This window comes from Vulpes lagopus, chromosome 8 (assembly GCF_018345385.1).
Source record: "Vulpes lagopus strain Blue_001 chromosome 8, ASM1834538v1, whole genome shotgun sequence".
Classification (NCBI taxonomy): domain Eukaryota; kingdom Metazoa; phylum Chordata; class Mammalia; order Carnivora; family Canidae; genus Vulpes; species Vulpes lagopus.
This window is the reverse complement of record NC_054831.1, coordinates 107,799,708-107,818,387: the sequence shown is the minus strand read 5'-3', so window position 1 is coordinate 107,818,387 and position 18,680 is coordinate 107,799,708. Positions and strand designations below refer to the sequence as shown.

At 53.4% G+C, this 18,680-nt stretch overlaps 1 protein-coding gene across 1 annotated transcript; it reads left to right on the top strand.

The window, feature by feature from the left end:
* The first annotated feature begins 1,217 nt into the window (after positions 1–1,217).
* DRC7 (dynein regulatory complex subunit 7) lies at positions 1,218–16,568 on the top strand. Its single transcript, XM_041767661.1, is given in 18 exon segments — positions 1,218–1,249; positions 1,251–1,409; positions 1,721–1,895; positions 2,187–2,312; positions 3,080–3,274; positions 5,419–5,577; positions 6,503–6,721; positions 7,754–7,882; positions 9,944–10,016; positions 11,186–11,314; positions 11,503–11,631; positions 12,558–12,778; positions 13,398–13,613; positions 14,194–14,304; positions 14,389–14,499; positions 15,344–15,538; positions 16,129–16,268; positions 16,361–16,568. Coding segments are annotated over 18 exon segments (2,613 nt in total). The 3' UTR covers positions 16,455–16,568.
* Positions 16,569–18,680: the final 2,112 nt, after the last annotated feature.

The following is an 18,680-nucleotide window of genomic DNA, read 5'->3' as shown; positions in this document are numbered from 1 at the left end:
ATATTTCTGGGGAAGCTGTGTGTGTGTGTGTGTGTGTGTGTGTGTGTGTGTGTGTAGGTTGCTGGTTGCTGCCAAGGCGGGGTGCAGAAAAGGGCCTGTGGGGTGGGGAGGTCCTCTGGGCAGGGACTGCCCTCCCTAAACCAGGCTGTACCTGAAGGGGCAGCCTGGTGTGGGAAATTAGTATAACAGGTTCTGGCTCAGTTCCACCTCTCGTGTTCTGTGACCTTGGGCTTGGGGCCCATCTCAGTGCCTGTCATAGTTGTAACCCCCTGCTGCTCACAGACACCTTGGCTTTCTCCCCACTTCCTTTTTTACTTACCTCTCCCCCACCCCACCCCACCCCACTCCTGTCCCATCCCTTCTAGGGCTTCCCAACTTTATCGGGAAGTAGATCCTGGTAGGTCCTAAGGTGTATGGTTTCCAGAGCCAGAAATATACGGCTCAAACCCCAGACTGCTACTTATTAGCTCTGTGACTGTAGCCACTGCACTTAATGTCTCTAGGTCTCAATTTTCTCATCTGCAAAGTGGGTACTGAAGGAGCGTCTACCTCTCAGAGTCTGTAAGGGAAGAACTCAATTCAGTGCCCTATCTCCTCTGCTTCTCCTTTACTTCTCCTAAGGGACACTTTGCCCCCCACACCTCTGGTCACCAAATGTGTGGGGGTTTCTCCCCACACCAATCAGTTCTCTGCGACCTCTGTCTTGCGGGCTGACACAGGGCTTGACCTGGAGAGCACAGGCTATGTCACCCCCCACATACTTGTCCAGGTGCCTGGTGGCAGCCTGCCCATGCCTTCTCTGTGCCTCGGCTCCAAGCCTGGTGATGTTACCTTTCTTTCCTTCCTCTTTACTCTAATCCCTATGGCATTAGCATCACTTGCCATAAAGAGAAGATACTGTTGAATAAGTAAAATAAATAAAACTGCATTAGTACCTTTGGGCCACCTGCTCAGCCCTGACAATAGCTTCCACGCTGCGACCTGCTCTGTCTCTGTCTTATAGGGAGATCTGCAAACGGTGGAAAAGTGTCACAGATGTGCTGGCACCAAGTAAGACTTTCTTTCTCCTTGATGGAGGGGAAGTTGAGGGGGGCTCGCTTCCCGCCCCCAACCCCTCCCGGAGACACAGGCCACCTTGGTGACTAAAGTGGGCCACCTTTGGTGCGTTCACCCCTCCCACAGAGACTCAGGCTCAGGACAGCCAGAGGCCGCCCGGGATGGAGGTCCTGAAGGAGAAAGTGGAGGAGGAGGCGGCAGCGACCCGAGCAGGCAGAGGTGGCCGAGCGGGGCGAGAAGCTGCTGAGGCCCCTGGACGCGCGGAGGGAGGAAGCCCCCATGACGCAGGAGATGCTCCGAGACCTGGAGAAGAAGCTGTCGGAGATTGAGATCGTCGTCCCGGAGCAGCCCTTGTGCGTGTTGGGGCTTCGGGCCAGACAGAAATAGCGGCTCCAGGGTTGGGAGGTGGGAGCCGATGCAGAGGGAAGCAGATAGGCTCTGCTTTCCATCCGCCTGGTCCAGGTCCCCTCTCTGCCCCTCGTGTGCTGTGTGACCCTGGGCAAGTCACTCAGCCTCTCTGTGCCTCAGTTCCCTTCTCTGTTTAAAAGTGCACATGATAATAATGATACCCCTCTGGGCAGTTGTGAGGATTACATGAGGAAGGGCTAGCGCCAGCTAGGGTGCCAGCCCAGGTGCCAGGGAGCCACCTGTCTTGTGGGCATAGGACCTTCACGAAGGACTCAATCGACATCTCCAAGCTACCCCTCTCCTACCAAAGCAACACGCTCAAGGAGGAACACCTGCTGCAAGTGGCAGACAACTTCTCTCGTCAGTACAGCCACCTGTGCCCAGACCGCGTGCCCCTCTTCCTGCACCCACTGAACGAGTGCGAAGTGCCCGTAAGGCCGGGTGGTAGAGGGTAGGACAGAGGCTGGAGGGCAGAGGGCAGAGGGAGGTGAGCCAAAGCCTGCGGGTCAGAGCTTATATCTGGGCACAGCATAAACTCAAATGCCAGCATGCCCCAGAAGGCTCCATGTGACTCACCCCAGGGGCCTGTGGTGACCTGGAGACCCATGCCCATCTAAGGGGCCACGGATAACCAGCGCCCCACACAGGGCCTTGGCTTTGGGGGAGGGCTGGCCTCCCCTGGTGGAAGTCCTTCTTGGGGCCTGTGGTCTCTCCCCTTGCAGAAGTTTGTGAGCACAACCATCCGGCCCACGCTGATGCCCTACCCTGAGCTCTACAACTGGGACAGCTGTGCCCAGTTTGTATCAGACTTCCTCTCCATGGTGCCCCTGCCTGACCCCCTCAAGCCAGTAAGTGCCACCCCAGGCTGCATCCTTTGGCCCATGAGGCTGAGGATGGGAAGCCAGGGAGCAGGAGACTCAGGGAGGTTCAGGCCATGGCCCATAGTCTATCTGATCTGAGTCCCTCAGAGACCACCCCACCCAGGGGGTGGGAGTGGGGGTGGGGAAATGGGCTCAGAGAGGATGGCCACTTGCGTGAGGTCACATAGCAAGGCTGGTCTCCTGGCTCCACCTCTTTGTCTCCTTTGCCTCCTTCTGCCTTCAGAGTGTTCCTTTCAAGACTTCAGGAGATGGGGAAAGGGGGGGGAGGGCCCCGCTGCCTGTGACCCCTGGCCCCATCTTTGGGCTTCTGTTCAGTTTAATTTGTTTCCCAACTGAGAATGGAGGGAACGAGGGAGAAAGGGATAGGTACACAATGGAGAACTAAGGAAGGGAAGAGAAGGAAAGATCAGAAGAGAAGGTGAGAACTTTGGAAGAAAACCATTAAATGACCAATCAGAGAGCATTAGACCAGAAGCTTCCATAGTCCAGGGGTCTTTCCCATCAGGAAGTCCACAGCCACTTAAAATTATAGGCAAATGTGGATTGTACTTTATATACATGGGCCATGGTCCCATCCCATTCTTAGCAGTCTCCCTAACCTGACAAAGTGGGGGAGCCCAGGTCGGGGGTGGGGATCCAGCCTGCGCCTTAGCCCTAGTGCCCAGCTGCTGGCCAGTGGGGGGACGGGTAGGGGGCTGCGGCACCGACAGTGCTGACCAACCCTCTGTGGCCAGCCCTCGCACCTATACTCCTCCACCACGGTGCTCAAGCACCAGAAGGGGAACTGCTTTGACTTCAGCACGCTGCTCTGCTCCATGCTCATCGGCGCTGGCTATGACGCCTACTGCATCAACGGCTACGGCTCGCAGGACATATGCCACATGGACCTGACTCGGGACGTGTGTCCGCTCACCATGAAGCACAAGGAGGTAGGTGCAGCTTGGGCTGCCATAGGCATCCTGCAAGAAGCACCCTCCTTAACGCAGAGCGTCCCCGTGGCTCCCGGCCCTGCCAGCCACCCCTGAGCAGCTGTCAGCTGCCCTGTCCTTCATTCCAGCCACTGTGGGTCTGTCCCCGGCATCTAGGCACACACAGCCCAGTTCTCCAACCCACTCTCCCCTTTCCCTGTTGTAACTCACTTTCAGCTACTGTTCCCCATGGGCTGAGTTTTGTGACTGCTGCATGGTTTCTTAGTCTCCCCCAGATTTACACTACGCATTTGATAAAAATCCACCTAACCGCTTTCTAGTTAAGGAAAAAACAAACGGACATTTTGTTTGCTGTTTTTCCCCCTCCACCCTCCAATACAAAAGACACCCCTCTTTAAAAAAAAGAAAAGATTTTATTTATTAGACAGAGAGAGAGGAGGGGCAGAGGGAGAGCGAGAAGCAGACCTCCCGCTGAGCACAGAGCCTGATGATGCAGGGCTCCAACCCAGGACTCTGAGATCATGACCTGAGCTGAAACCAAGAGTCAGATGCTTAACTGAGCCATCCAGGTGCCCCTCAAATGGCCTCTTTTTAACAGCAAAGAATTTTTACCAGCCCTCTCCTCTGGCAGGTGGTGGGTGTGTTTTTCTACCAGTTGACTGGCCCCAAATGGCTAGAGGCTGCTGAGGACATAAGAAACACTCCTTTTAAAAAATAATATTTAGGGGCAGCCCAGGTGACTCAGTGGTTTAGCACCGCCTTCAGCCCAGGGCATGATCCTGGAGACCTGGGATTGAGTCCCACGTCAGGCTCTCTGCATAGAGACTGCTTCTCCCTCTGCCGGTGTCTCTGCCTCTCTCTCTGTCTCTGTGACTCTCATGAATAAATAAATATTATTTTTTTAATATTTTATTTATTTATTCATGAGAGACACAGAGAGAGAGGCAGAGACATAGGCAGGGGGATTTGATCCCAGGACCCCAGGATCACGACCTGAGCCAAAGGCAGACACTCATCCACTGAGCCACCCAGGGCCCCAAGAAACTTTCTTAAATAAACGTAATTTTAGGAATCAAAAAGTATCTTTTTGCATTTGGGAAATAGCCACAGTGCAGACAGACAATGCTGTTGGTGAACTGGACTCTGTGATTAGAGTCAAGCTCCTATGGGTGTCCACAGCCCAGGGCAGGTGATCCAGGGGCCTGGGGTGTCCTGATGCCCATGCACCTGTGTCACACCTGTGAGACAGGTGCTTGAGAGGTGGAAGTCACCAGGTGGGAGTCTTGCTCACTCAGACCCGCTTTCCCCAGAAATATGAAACAAAAGCCTCATTGCTTTTGGCTCCACCATCCTGTGAGCTCACACATGGGGCTCTTACCTCAGCTCAAATCCTAATAGTTAAAATGATATAATAGGCACTAGAGGAAGAGAATTTTCAGGTTTATATACTACTTTCATGTCCATTGACTCAGTTGCTGCTCACAATAGCGCTGTGTGGTGGGTATTTTCACTCCTATTTTACAGACGAGTATATAGAGATGAACAGTGAGATGGGGCAATGTGTACAAAGCCATGTGGCTGGTAAATGGAACCTCGGGGGCTGAGGCCCCACCTGGCTGACTCCAAGCTGCCCCCGTGACATCTGCAGCCTCTACGATGTTCTGTCCTGGACACTTTTCTTGCCTCCTAGCATATATTCTTTCACACATGCATGCACACACAGGCTTTCTTCTCCCTCCTAGCCTAGCAAACTCTTAAGTCAGCATGTGAAACCCTCCAATGACAGAGGCTGGGCAATCCAGCTCCCGACGACACACCTGATCTCGGTCAGATCCAGATGGTAGGCAGTCAGGGCCATGGGGAATGGAGTGGGGAAGATCACATCTCCGGACCTCTGCTGTGCCTGGCACCTCTCGGGGGTGGTTGCCTGTCTTTGGTTCCGAGAACAAGCCCTGTGCAGAAGGCTTATACTATTTCCATCCCATTCTACTGAAGGCCCTGAAATCAGGGAAGCGGGAGCCTCCTGCACTGGGGCCTGAGAGCCCGAGGTAAGGAGGGGTGGGTACCTCCAGGAGCAGATGTGACCTCCTGGTCTGAGTGGCGGGTGATGCAGGGCCGCTGATCCTTCTCTCGTTGGGTGACAGATGGTTCGGGAGGAAGAAAAGGTACCATCTAAGAAGTACGCCATTAAACCACCCAGGGACCTGAGCAGCAGGTTCGAGCAGGAGCAGGAGATGAAGAAGCAGGAGGAGATGAAAGGGCAGGAGGAGAAGCAGCGGAGGGAGGAGGAAGCACGGCTCCTGGTGGGTCCGCACCCTCAGCCCCCGCTCAGCTCTCCAGGAGAGGCTGCTAGCAACTGACAACTGACAGGTCGGGGAGGGGATGTGTTCACGACCCCGGTCCACGTCCCCTCCGCCACACCCTGCCATCCCCCACCTCTGCCCAGCCACGTGGGGACCTCTTACTGGTGGTCAGCCAGCTTCTGTGGTGGATTCCTAATGTCGAGAGCTCTGCTGCCTGAGGCCACCCGTTCATTCTACGCTGGCTCTGATGTTCTCCTGGTTCCAGACTCTTTTCCTAAAGATCTACTTGCACAAACTCCCCATCCTCCCAGCTCTCCATCCTCCCATCCATCCTCCCAGCTCTCCATCCACCCATCCATTCCGCATACACTCCCCTCCCATCCTTCCAGCTCTGCATCCTCCCAGCTCCATCGTCCCATCCATTCTCCCAGTTCTCCTTCCATCTATCCATACTCTCATCTCCCCCCTCCCTCCCTCCCACAGTTTTCCTCCCTCCCTCCCCTTTCCTTCCATGTAGTATTTACTGAGCATCTCTTCTGGTCCAGGCTCTGTGGATGTACCAGTAAACATGACACAGTCACCCTTCTTCCAGAGGGAAGCAGACAAGGGAGACACACCCTTACCTTTCTTTGGATGAAATCTTATCCAGAATCACAGTACAGAAAAGCCAGTAAATCCCAGATATCCTAGGGCTCCAAAGGGCTCAGTTTTTAAACTACAGATAAACTCAGATTCTCCCATTTTACTGATCAGAAAACAGGCTCAGAAGTGGGGTGATGTCCTCAAGGTCATGCAGCTACCCAAAGCTGTACTCTGGACCAGAACTCAGCTCTCTCACTGGTTCCCCAGCTCTGGAGAGATGTTTGGGCCCCTGACACCCCCTTTCCCACCCATTGGCCCATGGTCACACAGCTTTCCTGTGCAGGAGGTGGAGAAAGCAAAGATCGACCCTCTGCATGGCCTAAGGGTGCACTCCTGGGTCGTGGTGCTGTCAGGGAAGCGTGAGGTACCTGAGAGCTTTTTCATTGACCCATTCACGGCACGCAGCTACAGCACCCAGGATGACCACTTCCTAGGCATTGAGAGCCTCTGGAACCATAAGAACTACTGGATCAATATGCAGGACTGTTGGAACGGCTGCAAGGTGCTGGGCCCAAGGTGGGGTGGGTGTGATGGGCACAGTTGGGGGTGGGGAGGGGGATGCCCTGTGGGGCGAGCTGGCTGCCACAGAGCTCCAGACTTTTCCCATTGCTGAGTCCCCATAGCCCACTCCTTTGTCCACAAATATCCATTTTAATATGATTACTTTCTCTCTTTTGATGTGTGTATCCTGACAAAATGTGGATTGTTAATTTGTAGGAATGATTTTTTAAAAACAATGTATTGAAGTGCAATATACAGGCAGAAAAGTGTACTCATCCTAAGTGTACAGTTCAGTGAATTCCCATATATTTATATATGTATATACACACATGTGATGTGTGTCAGTGTGTGTACATAATATATTAAACTCAGTACCATTATATACATTAAAAATACATGTGCACATTTCGGAGAGGGTCATAACTGGACACAGAGGACTTTCTGGAGTGTGGGCAATGTTTTATTTCTTGATCTGGATTTATGAAAATTCATTGAGCTGTACACCTGAGCTCAGGTAGGCTGGATGAAAAGAAGGTGGCAGCCCCACTCCACAGAGAAGAAATTCCCATCTGCCTCCTCTGCTCCTCTGTGAAATTCCACGCTGGCCTGCCTTGTTCCCTCTCCCTGGCATGAGTAAAAACCATAAGATAGCCCTTTCTCAAACCCACCATCTCCCTCTCCCATAAAATCCTCTGGCTTGCCTCTGCTCCAAACCCTGCCTGGGACGCTCCCCTGTCAGTGCAGGATAACCTCCACATCCAGGCTGGTCCCAGGCCAGGGAGTCCCAAATCTCACAGGGCCAATAGCAGGATTTTTTCACAGGGAGACTGGACAATGGGGTGGGCCTCAGTTTCCCTGTTGAAATGAGGAGGGGTGTGGACTCTCATAGGCTGCCTGGAGCTGACCTTCTGCCCCTCTGAGACCCTGGCCAGGCCTCTCCTCTACACTGGTACAGCTGTTCCCCACCACCCTGTGGAACAGGAGGGGGTTGCGCTGGCTGTGGAATGTGCTCAGCTCATCCTTCCCCTATCAGGACTTGATCTTTGACCTGGGAGACCCTGTGAGGTGGGAGTACCTGCTCTTGGGGACTGATAAATCTCACCTGTCCTTGACTGAGGAAGAGGATGATGGGATGAATGACGATGACGATGTGGAGAACCTGGTGGGTCTTAGCAGCATGGGGCTGGGTGGTGGGATGCGGGATTTATACCCTGTCTTGCCTCAGGCCAACCTGACCAACGTCCTCACCTTGTGTATGTGAATTGAGTGGGGTTGGGGCAGGGGGAGATGGGCCAGATAGACCAATTATAGGTTCTCCAAAGCAGAGGGGCCTGGACCATGCTCTCATTTTACAGATGGGCAAATTAAGACCCAGACAGGTTCACTGACCTACCCAGGACCCCCCAGTGGGGTAGGGAAGGGCTGGGACCTGCATCTGGGTCCCCTGTCCCACATACAGTCCACCCTGGTCAGCGGTTGCCTTGTTTCTATAAAGAGCCATATCCCCTGCAGTAGGGGTGACTCTGACCTCATTTGCAGGCCTTCCTGCATAGCCACTATGATCCCCCTCACGTGCTTCCAGGCCCTTCTTGTCTGTCATATCAGCCCTCCATTGGCCAGGGGCCTTCCCCATGGCATCAGCATCCCTTCTCCCACATCCTCTGTGAGGGCCTATGCCTGGCGGTCAGGCACCTAAAGTCCTTAACTCTTGGCTGAGACACTCTGGGCAAACTTCCCAATTATGGAGAGTTTCAATCTCATCATCTGTATGTAAAATGAGGGTGGGGGAATGGGATCAGTTACAGCCACAGTAATAGTATTAGGGGTAGCAGGTGGCTAGAGCTGCCATAACAAGTACCACCCACCAAGGGGCTTAAACCAAAGAAGTTAATTTTCTCCCAGTTCTGAAAGCTGGAGGTCCAAAATCCAGGTGTCAGCATGTTGGCTTCTTCTTAGGCCCCTCTCCTCGGCATGTGTCCTCACGTGGTCCTTCTGTACATGTGTCTTAATCTACTCCTCAAGCAAGGACACCAGTCACACTGGATTATGGCCCACCCTAGTGTCCTCACTTTAACTTAACTACCTCTTGAAAGATTCTGTCTCCAAATATAGTCACCTTCTGAGGTCCTGGGGGTTTAGGACATGATTAGGGAGAGACAATTCAGCCCATCACACTCAGTAACACTGCCATGGCCCTAAGTGCCAGCAGGCACTTAGCCTGAATTAGCAGGTGCTTAACCTGAATTAACTAACTTGTCCAAGTCTTTACAACCACCTGGTGAGGCCGGTGTTAGTATTATCATTTATGATTATCATCATCCCGTTTTACAGATGGGAAGACTGACACGGAGGTGGGGGAAAGTAATTTACCCAAATGTCAATGGCCAGTGAGTGGCAGAGCTGGGGCTTGAACCTGAGATCTGACTGTCTGGCTCCCAAGGCTGGGATCTGAACAGTGACTCTGTTCTACCTCCTTTGGACTGCTTGGGGGTAAAATTAGACCAGTGTTAGGAGGAGCTTGGCATGGCATCCTCATCTCTGGAGATCAGCCAGCCTCCCTGGCAGTATGTCTTGGGGCACAGGCGCCCCCTGCTGGCCCCCAGACGTGGACAGATAAGATGACGAGGGACCAGGTGTGACCAGTGTTTGGGGGCAGTTTTAAATGGAGGAAAATCTTTCTGTAGTTACCTAGCTTGAGAACCATTTGTGTAAACCAGGCCTTATTTTACAGATGAGGAATCTAAGGCTCAAAAAGGCAGAGTAAGACAGTAGTGAGGCAGTGTCTCAAGTGGTTCATATACATTCTACATGTAATCCTCCCATGGAGTCCAGGTAACAGGATGCAGGCTCAGAGCAGTTGAGGGACTTACTTGCCCAGGACCCCTAGCTGATGTGGGCTGGAGGGCCACCCGACTCCAGAAGCCCCTCTCTTAGGAAGGATCTGGCTGTCCTGGTGCCCATGCCGACCGACCAGGTGTTGGGCACGCAGGGCAAGGGATTGCCATCCTGGTCAGGTGGGTCAAGGGGCTCCTGAGCTGCCTCCTCTTCTTCTTTACCTGGGGTCATGCCAGGTCAGAACTGCCCCTGACCTCTGGCACCCCTGGGGGAGCTAGCAGCCACTGTGGCTTGGCCCTGGGGGGGCAAGACAGAGGCTCTGCCTCTAGCTTCCGCTCCAAGGCCCAGCCCTGACCAGAGCCTGCCCCCTCCCCACCTCTCCCAACAGGGCAAGGAGGATGAGGATAAGAGTTTCGACATGCCACCCTCATGGGTGGAGCAGATTGAGATCTCCCCAGAAGGTACATGCACATTTGTGTTCCTTGCCTCCCCAGGACCAGTTAGTGGGGGAGCCAGTGAAGGCTGCCCCAGCCCCTCATTTCCACCTCTCCTGCCTTCTGCTGTGCCCTGATGCACCCTGCTCTGACCAGTGACTCTGTTCTATCTACTTCTCGTCACATGCACTCAGCTCTGTGGCTGGGGGCCTGACACCAGTCTGGTGTATGGGGGAGGAGGGGAGGGGTGCCGGGTTAACCTGTGCTGGGTGATGGAGTGTGGATAATAAAGGATGGAGGAGAGGGATCCCTGGGTGGCTCAGCGGTTTGGCACCTGCCTTCGGTCCAGGGTGTGATCCTGGAGTCCCGGGATCAAGTCCCACATCAGGTTCCCTGCATGGAGTCTGCTTCTCCCTCTGCCTGTGTCTCTGCCTCTCTCTCTCTCTCTCTCTCTCAGTCTGTGTCTCTCATGAATAAATAAATAAAATATTTTTAAAAATAAATAATAAATAAATAAATAAAGGATGGAGGACCAGGACGTGGTTGTTGCCCTCCCCCACCCCCCTGCCAGGAGGAGGCCAAACAGCATAGTACCCAGATGGCAGAGGGGAGCAGAGGCATCAGGACCAGGGAGGAGCAGCTCCCCAGGGAGGAGTAGGCAGAGAAAGCAGCAGGGAAGGGCCACTTGTGAGCCACGCCAACATCTACTGGCTGTTGAGGTTCCTGTCTGGGAGGCCTAGACCCACACGGAGGGCATAGGCTATTCCAACAGTGGGAAGGGCTAGAGAGGGCATCATGGGAACCAGGGGAGGAGCTCCCAGCCCAGCTGCCCGCTTGGGGACTGGGAGAAGGTGGGCAGGAAGGGCTTCCAAGAGGAGGAGGAGTCTGAGCTGGGTTTTAAGGGATCAGAAGCCAGCCCAGTAAGGGCAGGAGGGGATGGTGATTCCCGCAGAGAGACCTGCATGGGCAGATGCCTGGCAGCGAGTGAGTGGTGAGTGAGCTCCTGTGGTCAGGCTCAAAGCTGAGAACTCCTCCAGGGCAGGAGCTACCCTGGTGACTACTTCCCTCTGTCTCCCTGGAGTGGACTTGGGGCCTGGAGGAGTTTAGCACAGTGACCAGATGAGTGGCTGAGTGGGGTTGGCCCTCTAGTGCCCCAATCTGGGGAGGCGGGACCCCAGCCCACTCTGTGTCTGCAGCGTTCGAGACCCGCTGCCCCAGTGGGAAGAAGGTGATCCAGTACAAGAGGGCCAAGCTGGAGAAGTGGGCCCCATATCTCAACAGCAATGGCCTCGTGTGCCGCCTCACCACCTACGAGGACTTGGAGTGTAAGGCGGGCAGCCCCGGCCGCGAGGGCAGGAGAGCTGGGTTCCCCAGTGGGCTATGTGACCTTGGGCACGTCCCTGCCAGGCACTTGTTGTGCGTGTGGGCCCCCGCTGACCTGTGTGCTGGGAAGGGTGGGACAGAGGCTGGGGGAGCCAGCCTGGCTGTGGCAAGCACTGATCGTGCCCCGCAGGTACCAAGACTTTGGAGATAAAGGAGTGGTACCAGAACCGGGAGGATATGCTAGAGCTAAAACACATCAACAAGAGCACAGGTCTGAATATCGACTACTTCAAGCCAGGCCATCCCCAGGCTCTGCGTGGTGAGTGGAACCTGCTGCCGATCCCAGTGGGAGCCCAGGGTATGACAAGCAACATAAGCCCCCACCCCTGCCTCCCTAAGCAAACCAATGTGCAGGAGGCCAGGGGAAGTGCAGAAAATGTGACAAATGTCCCTCCAGGAAAGTCTAAACCAGGGCCACATGCCCAGTCTGTGCTTAGGGCTGGGCACATGCTGAAGGCCACCTTTCTAAGGGGTCAGGACACAGAGCAACAAAACTAACAAATGCCCCCACAAGGGCGATGCGGAGGGCAGGGGTGTGGTCATGAGCCCAAGAGGCAGGGAAGTGAGGGAAGGATGTGTCTTGAAAGAATCAACAGCCCTAACCAAGGACACAGAGAAGAAAAGCCTAGTGTCATTATATATCCTTTAAAAATGATCAAACTCACTTGATAGCTGAAATGAAAGAAAAAGAAGGAAGGAAGGAAGGAAGGAAGGAAGGAAGGAAGGAAGGAAGGAGCCGTTTTACAAGCCTCATGTTGCGAAGATGACAAAATGGTCCTACCAGTGTGTAAGCAAAGCAGCAGACAGTTGCTCCCTGTCACTGCTCATAGGACAGCAAGCTGGCTCAACTTTTCTAGAAAGTAGTTGGGCAAAATAATAATAGCTTTAAAATACATACGCTTTTCGACCAGCTGTGCTACCTCTGAGAATTTGTCCTGAGCAAATACTGGGCAAGAACTAAAGAATGTACACCACAGATGTTCACCATGCTGTTGTTTCTAATGACAAAAAGGTGAGAAACAACCTGAACACCCAGCAGTGGGGCATTGGTTCCATAAGTCCTGCTCATCCGCGAGCATCCATGGACATGCCTTCTCCCTGGGGCCCGGGCCCGGGTTCTCAAGCCAGGGGCCCGCACTCCTGGTCTCACCCTGCTGCCTTCCCGGCCCCCGCCTCCCACCACAGCGCACTCGTACGTGTCTATGCAACCCGAGATGGACCGGGTCATGGAGTTTTACGAGACAGCCCGTGTGGACGGCCTGGTAAAGCGGGAGGAGACGCCCAGCTCGATGACGGAGCACTACCGAGGACGGTCTGACTTCCTCTCCTACCGCCACGTGGATTTTGGGCCCAGGGTGAAGAAGTTGTCTCTGAACAGCGCAGAGTCAAACCCCCGGCCGATGGTGGTGAGCTGTCGTTGGGGCAGGGCACAGGGCGCCCACTCTCTGCTGCAGCGCTGGAGCCACACCTTTCAGGAGGGGGCACCTCCTGGTTATAAAGCGGGAGAGATTGTGCCCCCTGCCACTGTGCCATACGTGCACACTAGAACGGTGGCTCTCAGATATTACTGTGTCAGTGTCCATAGGCTTGGTTCTTGGGAGTCTTTTCTAACCTATTTGAGGTGTGTGTGAGTGAAGGTAGGACCCCTGTATCGCTCACCTCACATTAAATTGGCCCTTTTCCCTCCACATCCCTGCAAATGACCTGGCAGCTGTGGTTAATGGCTGTCTACCCAAGGAGCTCTTCCCAGCAGGAAGGGATGTGTAGTGATAAAGCAGGGTGCCTGGCGAGGTGGTGAGCTCCCTATCTCTGGGGTGAGCAAATAGAACCCTGTGCGGGGAGAGAAGAAATGCCGCAGCATCAGGGCTGAGGTGGCCCGGCTGAGGACCCAAGGGGCCCTGGGGAGCCATCGGCGGCAGGAAGGGCTGCTCCATGGAAGGTCCCCCAAGACCCCAGAGCCCGGGGTCCCTGAGCGTCCTGTACTTCTGCCCCCAGGGGCACACACAGAAATCCCCTTCCCACCAGAAAATCACAGAGCGGTTCTCCCGCAACCCCAAGAAGCCTGCGGACGAGGACGTGGCGGAGCGCGCATTTCTGATCCAGGAGGAGCGCATCCAGCTGCGCTACCACTGCCGGGACGACCACATCACGGCCTCCAAGCGCGAGTTCCTGCGGCGCACGGAGGTGGACAGCAAGGGCAACAAGATCATCATGACGCCCGACATGTGTATCAGCTTTGAGGTGGGCCTGGGGCACCGCGGTGGCCAGGGCTCGGCGGGGATGGCCCCGGGACCCTCTGGGTCGCCCACACCCTGGGGAACCTGGGACCCTAACTCATGGTTCCCAGCTGGGAACTTTATCTCCGCCCCTTGGGAAACTCAGGAGCTCCCCTCTGGGGACCCTTGTCTCTGCCGCTCCTCTGAAAATCTTCCCCCTTTCCCACCAAGAAAGACAACCCAACAGGCCAAGACTTGTCCTTACTGACCCTTCCCCCCAGTCCTGGAGAGAGCCGACCCCAGATCCCGGGGTCAACACTGGAATGGGAGAAGGTCTCACCACCTCTACAGAGCCGGCTTCCCTCGTTGAAATCCTCACCCTCCTGGCACATTCCTTAGTCTGAGCCTCCAGCTTGTCTTCTTTTATTATCTGTGTTTTTATAGATGAAGAGACTGAGGTCCAGAGAGGTTAAGCCAGTTGCTTATGGTCACACAGCTAGAAAATGGTGGGGGAAGATCTGAACCCGAGCAGTCTGGCTCCAGAGTCTGCCCACCACCTTAGCGGCTGCTGCCTCTCCTTGTCACTGTGCTTTTTGTCGTCCCAGGTGGAGCCCATGGAGCACACCAAGAAGCTTCTGTACCAGTACGAGGCCATGATGAAGCTGAGGAATGAGGAGAAGTTGTCCAGACATCAGGCCTGGGAGTCAGAGCTAGAGGTGGTCCCATCGGAGTGTGGGCAGGTGGGAGGTGGCAGGAGTGGAGAGTGTCTTAACCTTGCCCTCCCCTACTTCCCAATTCAGGTGCTGGAGATCCTGAAGCTTCAAGAGGAGGAGGACGACGCGCACACACTGGCCATCTCCATCTATGACACCAAGCGCAACGAGAAGAGCAAAGAGTATCGGGAGGCCATGGTGAGCCTTGTTCCCTGGCCCAGGCCCTGGCGTTTCCTGTACACACCCACCACCAACAACAACCAGGCCTCCAAGGTGGTGAGGATGATTAGGGAGGCTGCCGGAGGCTCTTTATAGGGGATGACATTATTGACATCATTGCGGTCATCCTTGCTGTGGAGCTGGCCATTTCTAGGATGAACTCCAAAGAGCATGCAGGATCCAGACCAGGTCTCCCCCCATCTCCAGGGGCTATGGCCAAGCTGTAGAGGCCTCTACTGCATGGAGAAAGAAGGAAAATCATGTACCCACCTCCACTCAGGGCTCTCCCCAAGGTCAGGACCTGGGCCCGCAGCCCCAGTGAGCCACCTCTGGCCACAGCAGCTCAGGACATTCGGATTACACCCTCAGGGCTACAAGGCCCAGCTGGGGTTTCAAGGCAGCTTTGAATCCCCTACATCAACCAAGGGAGGACTTCTAAAAATAGTTAGGGGTTGGTGAGGCAGAACAGGGCATCAGATCCCAGGGACGGATGGGTTTCAGATCCCAGGGATGGATGTTGACCCCCACATCCCCAGCCTCACTGGCCCCCTATCCGCCGATATAGGCCATAAGGCCCCGGGTAAGAAAGGAAGGCAGTTACCAGCAGTTTTCAACTTAACATTACTCTAACCACCATTTATTATCATTTATTGAGCAAGCATCTGCTGAGCGTTAGCTGCCTGAACTCATGTTTGATGGAGTTGGCTATGAGGGACAGCACATAGTTCCTCTCAGATGTCTCAGTCACAGAGGTGCCAGGCACCTGGATGAGGTGACCCAGCTGACCACCTCCCCCCCCCGGCCCCGCCAACACTGCCCACAGGAGCGCGTGATGCATGAGGAGCACCTGCGGCAGGTGGAGGCCCAGCTGGACTACCTGGCCCCATTCCTGGCCCAGCTCCCACCGGGAAACAAGCTGACACGCTGGCAAGCCATGTGTATCAAGGACGAGTGCCTCAGTGACTTCAAGCAGCGCCTCATCGACAAGGCCAACCTCATCCAAGCCTGTTTTGAGAAGGTGTGGCCAGAGTCCGGGCAGGGGAGGGAACCTCGGTGTCCACATCCAGAAAATGGACCCGGGGCTATCAGCTCACCGTCTCTGATACAATTGTGAGGGACCCGTGAGGGAGTCTATCAGTGCTTGGAGTTTCCAAAAGACTGAGTTGTCCTTCCTTGTTCTTGTTTATTGGGTGGAAGGGTGGATGGAGGGGTGGATGGGGTGGATGTGTGGATGTAAGAGGGGTGCATTATACCACTCCTAGTCCTTGCCTCGTTTCTTCCCGCTACATACCATGTAGTTTCCATGCATTATACCATTTAATCTTCACAACATGCTCTATGGTGTGTGCCAGGGGTATACGATGCCCTTCATTTTCTGACACGCTCTGAAAATGTTGGAAACTTGTTCACAAGTCTGTCTTGGCAGTGAGCCCTGCTCCTCATGGACAGGGCATCCCTCTATAAAAGTCCCCGCTGACTCCCACGCAAGACATTTTGTGGACCCCGCCTCTACCTTCTGTGGGTGGTGGCGGCAGGGCCAGCCCTCATGAGGCTGTCTGAGAGTCAGCCCTAATCCACCCTCCTGCTCTCTCCTCCTTGCACCTGCAGGAGACCCAGGAGCTGCAGAAGAAGCAGCAGTGGTACCAGGAGAACCAGGTGACCCTGACGGCCGAGGACGAAGACTGGTACCTGAGTTACTGCTCTCAGGCCATGTTCCGCATCCGCATCCTGGAGCAGCGGCTCAACCGGTGAGTGGCGGGGGAGCTGGAGAGGACCCTCGGGAGGCTGGGGCAGAGCTTTGTGGGCCCTCACCATCTCCCGTTCCTCCCTCTGATCTCAGGCACAAGGAGCTGGCCCCGCTGAAATACCTGGCTCTGGAGGAAAAGCTCCACAAGGACCCCCGCCTGGTGGAGTTCCTGAAAGTCTTTGTTTGATGCCCCTCATGGGGCCTCTGCCAAAGCTACCAGAGCAAGAAACTTCCCCCACAGCCTGGCCACCAGGCTTCCGACTCCCAGCAAATGATCACCCCCTTGGGCATCCAACCTCACTGCCACACCACCTCCCTGCACCCCAGTCTGCTCCTGCTCCTCATGACTTTCCGGTAAATAAACATACTTTTCATTTGCCGCTTATGCCTCATGTTTCACAAATTTCAGTGAAACTTGGATACTTTTTCTCCTTCCCTTCTTTATAGCCTGAGATCACCCCCACCCCACCCACCTTGGCCACTTCCCTCATTTATTTTCTCTCCTTCTTTCCACTGGAATGTTGAGTCTTTGTGGCACCGCTGCAGATGGTCCCACAGACATCTTCAAACAACTGGGAAGATCTCAACCTGGCTATGGTGGTCCAGCTGACGGGAGTGGCAAGGCCAAGGTGAAAGCTCCAGAACTCGGGGGCTCCCGCATTAGACTGCAAAGGATAGCATCCCAGCTCTGCTTCCTACCAGCCACTATTGAGCTATCTGTGACATAGGATGGCATTGTTGTTGTCTTAAGACTTGTAAAGCAGAGGACCAGAGGTGGCACATAGAAAGCACTCAGTGTTAGTTGTTTTGTTTTTTTTAAGATTTTATTTATTTATTCATGAGAGACAGAGAGTGGGGGTGGGGGATGCAGAGGGAGAAGCAGGTTCCCTGTGAGGAGCCTGATGCAGGACTCGATCAAGGATCCCGGGATCATGGCCTGAGCTGAAGGCAGATGCTCAATCGCTGAGCCACCCAAGCGTCCCTCAATGTTAGTTTTTAAACTGGCCCAAAACACATGAAAGTGATAAATTCTTCAGTCATCAGGGATATGAAATGCCACCTACTAGTATGCATAAAATAAGTAGGAGTCGGGAGGATGAGAAGCAACTGGGCCTCTCAAATAGCTTTCCCAGTGGAAGGGTCAACCTGTACAACCACTTCGGAAAACTGGTGGTATCTAGGCAAACTAAACTTTAGCTCAACAATTCTGCTCCTAGGTTCTGCTCCACCCCCACCACCCCCATCCATCTACTCATCCATCCATCCAATGAACAAGAACGATGAACAACTCAACCAAGATGCACATTGTGTCCACTAAAAAGCATGTACTAGAATGTTCATGGCATCAGTATTAATATTAGTACCAAGCTGTAAACGACCAAAATGCAGAATAGAGACATAAATTGTGGTCTTGGGACATTTTTGGTTGTCATAACTAGCATGAGAGTGCTACTGGCATCTGGTATGCTGCTAAACATCCCACAATGCACAGGACAGCTCTCTGCAATAAAGAATGAATGAATGATCTAGCCTAAAATATCAGTGATAGGTTATGAAATTCTACTTAGGCTCGGTGAACACAAATGAACTATAACCATAGGAAATAACACAGAAGATTCTTCATATATACAATATCAGAAGATTCCAGATATAAAAAAGTACATGTTGCAGGATTCCATTTATATGGAAAAAAATCAGGCAAACTAATCGATGGTATCAAAACAGGCATCCCTCTTGGGGTATAAGGGAGCACCATGGGGGCTTCTGGGATGCTGGGAACATTCTTCTAGACATGAGCATGTTCAGTTCGTGAAAACTCACTTTTTACATTTACAGTACAGTAGCCCTTTGGGGTATGTGTATTATACTTCAATGCAAAGGGTTTTAAAATGCTGATCCTGAATCCAGTCAAGTTTTAACTTCCATTTAACAAAAAATTCAGAAAGAAACAAGGTAAGCGACACTAGCAGGAAACAGTGAGACGAAATCCTAATATAGGGCAGCCTACAAGGTCAAAGACCTGATCAATCTCTTCAAAAAGATCAATGCCATTAAAAAAAAAAAAAATAGGGAATTGAAATAGAATGAGCTTAAAAGAGCCAAGTGTTGTGAATCCTGTTTGTCTCTTAGGGGAAAAAAAGAAAGCTTTACATAACTTTTGAGGATGATCAGGGAAATCTGGATGTCAGAGAATTCTGTTTCTTTGGTGTGGTGATACGACGGCTGTGTGGGACAAGGGCCTCATTCTTAGAGGTACGTGCTCAGTATTTCGCGTCGTTTGGGGGTAAAATGTCTTGATGTTTACAACTTCCAAACTGCTCAGAGGAAACACCTACACGGGCAAAGCAATTAAGGAGAAGCATTAACAAGTGCTGGATTCTACTATTAAACGATTATACATGGTCGTAGAATT